Genomic DNA, 4,397 nt, shown 5'->3' with positions numbered 1-4,397 from the left:
AAATGTTCAGAATTGACTGACCTTCCTGTCTTCAAGTAATGGACTGTTGTTTCTCTTTGCTTATTTGAGCTGTTCTTGCCATAATATGGACTTGGTCTTTTAGCAAATAGAGATATCTTCTGAGTGTGCCAAGAGTGTGCAAAGCTGTCATCAAGGCAAAGGGTGGCTACTTTGAAGTATCTCAAATATATAATATATTTTGATTTGTTTAACACTTGTTTGGTTACTACATGGTTCCATATGTGTTATTTCATAGTTTTGATGTTTCACCATTCTACAATGTAGAAAATAGTAAAAATAAAGAAAAACTCTGGAATGAGTATGTGTGTCCAAACTTTTGACTGGTACTGTATATGTTTTCTGGGATGTACATCTGTTTAAATGAAAAAATGCCAGCTATATGTTAGAGAGTCCAAAATAAGTCAAAATTGTCCAAACCGAAACAATTGACGTCATAGAGATATGTAGAGGTCTCATCTTCGTATCTGTGCAGTTATGGCGTCTGTGACACCACAGGCAGCGCCATTTTTTATTTTTTTTTATATATTTTTATTTCACCTTTATTTAACCAGGTAGGCCAGTTGAGAACAAGTTCTCATTTACAACTGCGACCTGGACAAGATAAAGAAAAGCAGTGTGACAAAAACAACAGCACAGTTACACATAAACAAACGTACAGTCAATAACACAAAAGAAAAGAAAAATAGAAAGATCTATGTACAGTGTAAATGTAGAAGAGTAGGGAGGTGGGCAATAAATAGGCCCTAGAGGCGAAAATAATTACAATTTAGCATTAATACTGGATTGATACCATTGAGGCTGTCTCCATTGTAAAGTTGCATGTGCCATGGTCTACCAGCTGAGCTACAGATGACCACCATGTGAGTAGTGGACAAGTGCACACTTCAAGAAAAAGATGCATAGCCACCAGGGGGCCTCCTACCCTCCAAGTGTCCAAACATTGACATCTATTTGGCCCAAATATAAATGTCTATAATGTGCTGTACTGTAATGTACTGTACTCTACTGAAGTTTCTTACAATTGAAGAAAGGGCCCACAGACTCTTGATGTAGTGGTCTTGAGACCACTCAAGACCATGTAATTTGGTATTTAACTTGTCATAGATCTGGATCTTGGGTCCGATGTCCTGGTATAAATCTTGGTCTTGGCTCCTGGATATTACCATAGTCTTTGGTTTACAAACCATAGGCAACCCAATTTGAATAAAAGAGTGCTCTCTAATCATTGGGTGGTCACTTACAACCCATAGGAATCCCCACCCAGTTGACTACTTTTAAATGGTGGAAGCCCTCCATGGCAATGTCTGTACTAAATGAGTTATATCCATCTAGAACACTGGTTCTCAATCCTGGTCTTGGGGACCCAAAGGGGTGCACATTTTTATTTTTGCCCTAGCCACTGCTGACTCAAATTATCAACCCATCAATAGGCTTTGATGATTTGAATCAGGTGTGTAGTGCTAGAGCTAAAACAAAAATGTGCACCCCTTTGGGTTCCCAGGACCAGGATTGAGAACCACTGATAGACTCCTCCATTTATCTCTGAATGACAATTGACAACGAAATGCCTGTTGTTTTGCCAAAATAAAGATAGGTACAAATTATAATTTAAACATCTACCAACATAATTAATTAGATGCACATGTAATTTAATCACATAACACATTTCACATTCATAAAATCAAGATTTAACATTTTAATAGAGATAGAGATGATAAATATCAAAATTCAATTTAAAGGTATATTTTTGGTTAATTTGGTAAGGAAATAAAAATTTAAAAATTAATCTGTAAAAGGTTAATCAAAATCATCACTAAAATGTTGGTCTTCCAGCAGGACAACAACCCCAAACACACATCAAAAGCACCCAGGAATGGTTCCAGAAGAAGCACTGGACTGTTCTAGAGTGGCCAGCAAAGAGTCCAGATCTGAATCACATCCATAACCTATGGCAATAACTGAAAACAGCAGTTGGTGCAGGGCACCCCTCAAACATTGAAGAATTAGAGCAGTTTGCTGCTGAAAAGTGGGCCAAATTACTATCTAGAAATGTGCAGCAAGCTCATTGATGGCTAAAATAAGCATTTGTAGGGATTTATCTTGGCCAAAGGTTGGCAATAATTTTGCCCATGCCATTTGCCTTTATTTTCTAAATATAAATTGTAAGCTTAAGTTAACAAAAATAAAGTTGGTTCTGCAATGTTAAAAATTCATTAACAGGGTGTGGATACCAAATGTTTTCTTCAATTTCAACTGATTTTAGAAGAAATAGAGAATTATTTTAGTAAAGTGCAAGAGTGCAATTATATTTGTATAGTATATATATCCACCTGACATATGTTGGAAGACGTGTGCTGAAAGTAGGATACATAGGACACACACAATGATTTTTTCCCCAACCCCCAATATGCGCCACTTCTGTAGAATAGAAAGATCAAATCTAAAGGCTAGATGACAAAGGTCTGATTCAGAGGATATTATGCATCACACCCGGCTGACACACACACACACACACACACACACACACACACACACACACACACACACACACACACACACACACACACACACACAACTCCCCTGTGTATTTCCTAACCTAGACTGAGTCTTACTTGAAGACAAAGAAACTTTTACATTTACTTGCTGCAAGCAAGCAAACAAGCCAGCCAAAAGTTTCAGGTAAGTCAGCTAAAATTGATATTTTCCTCTCTCAATTTCTGCTGATTTAAATAAGTTGTTTACTGTAAGAGCTGGAAATATTTTGACAGGTTTTGAGTAAACACCAAGCAATGGAAATGGACATGAACTCCTCGATTGGGGAGACAACAGCGGGCTACCCGGACTACAGCTCAGAGACGGACGCTCCGCTCTGCAACAGAGAAACAAATCACAACTTTGGGGTCAAACTCTCTACCTTCTACCTGCTGATTTTCACACTGAGCGTGGTGGGAAACAGCTTGGTCCTCTATATCATCTGCAAGTTCGAGAAACTCAACACGGTGGGGAACATCTTCCTCCTCAACCTGGTGGTGTCGGACCTGGTCTTCATGTCCAGTCTGCCCTTCTGGGCCGTATACCACCACGCGTCCAGCTGGGTCTTTGGCCGGGTCTGGTGTAAGATTGTGGGCAGCGCCTACTTCCTGGGTTTCTACAGCTCGATCCTGTTCCTCACTCTCATGACCTTTGACCGGTACCTGGCAGTGGTCTACGCCGTGCCGTCCACCAGGCTACGTCGGAGGAGCTACGCCCTCGCCTCATCCGCCGCTGTGTGGGGCATCAGCCTCCTGGCGTGCATCAAGCCGTTTCTACTCTACGACCAGGCCGAGCATTACTACCAGGGGTTGGTGTGTGAGGAGGTTGGTATCCCAGAATCGATTGTCTCTGAGGAATTGGAGCTGTCGGGGCCATACCTCCAGTTAGGTTTGTTTTTCCTATTTCCTCTCATTGTTGTTTTTTACTGCTACGTTAGGATTGCCGTGACGGTCATCTCCTCTAGGATGACCAACAAGTACAGGACGGTGAGACTCATATTTGTCATAGTACTGCTGTTCTTTGCATGCTGGACTCCTTATAATGTGGTGGTGATGCTTCAAGCAGCTGAAGTCGACTGTGTGAAACTCCGTAAACTTGACTATGCGCTGCATGTTACTCGTATGGTCACATATCTGTACTTCTGTATCAATCCTGCCTTCTACACCTTTGTGGGGAGAAAATTCCAGAACCACTTCCGGATTCTGCTGCAGAAACATATGCCGTGTTTAAAGAACCATGTCTCAATCAATGGTAGCCGGACACTGTCACATATTAGAAACCCTCAAGTGGGCATGACTAGTCAAACAGATGTTCTGGTATGATATAGGAGCCCTGTGGCACAGGAATGTACATGAATTAATGTCTTGGAGTCTCATATTAGTTAATGAACCTTGAAAAATGTATGTAGCTATTCCACTGTGCCTCTGCCTCTGCATTGCTTACTCTTTGGGGTTTTATGCTGGGTGTCTATAAAGCACTTTGTGACAACTGCTGATGTAAAAAGGGCTTAATAAAATACATTTGGTTGATTGATTGAAAATAAATGTGTTTATACAATGTTAATTGTAGACGTGAGTTACCCCCTTACTATGTAAAGTGTTTGAATACCTCGGTTGGTATAAAGGCTCTCTATAAATACATCATTAATGCTCCATTATTGTACAATTTCAATAAAACGTTATCAAGAACTTGGAGACAAGTCGTGACAGTACAAGTTAAGACATGACTTAATGTGTCATAACAATGTGCAAGTCATTCTTTTCTATATTTACTCTCAGTAAAAAATGTACATTTAGCCTCTGGCTAACATTATCTGGCAGTGCAAAACGTTGCTGTTTGGAAAT

The 4,397-nt window shown here is 40.2% G+C and overlaps 1 protein-coding gene across 1 annotated transcript; it reads left to right on the top strand.

The window, feature by feature from the left end:
• The first annotated feature begins 2,810 nt into the window (after positions 1-2,810).
• LOC129859265 (C-C chemokine receptor type 3-like) lies at positions 2,811-4,002 on the top strand. Its single transcript, XM_055928812.1, has one exon. The coding sequence runs from the start codon at positions 2,811-2,813 to the stop codon at positions 3,873-3,875; it is 1,065 nt and encodes a 354-aa protein (XP_055784787.1). The 3' UTR covers positions 3,876-4,002.
• Positions 4,003-4,397: the final 395 nt, after the last annotated feature.

The sequence above is a fragment of the Salvelinus fontinalis genome, chromosome 7 (assembly GCF_029448725.1).
Source record: "Salvelinus fontinalis isolate EN_2023a chromosome 7, ASM2944872v1, whole genome shotgun sequence".
NCBI lineage: Eukaryota > Metazoa > Chordata > Actinopteri > Salmoniformes > Salmonidae > Salvelinus > Salvelinus fontinalis.
The sequence above is the reverse complement of the archived record's forward strand: the minus strand, read 5'-3'. Positions and strand labels throughout refer to the sequence as shown.

What these genes read in the sequence shown, in the direction of transcription:
- LOC129859265 (XM_055928812.1), top strand. Translation starts at nt 2,811, where the DNA reads ATGGAAATGGACATGAACTCCTCGATTGGGGAGACAACAGCGGGCTAC.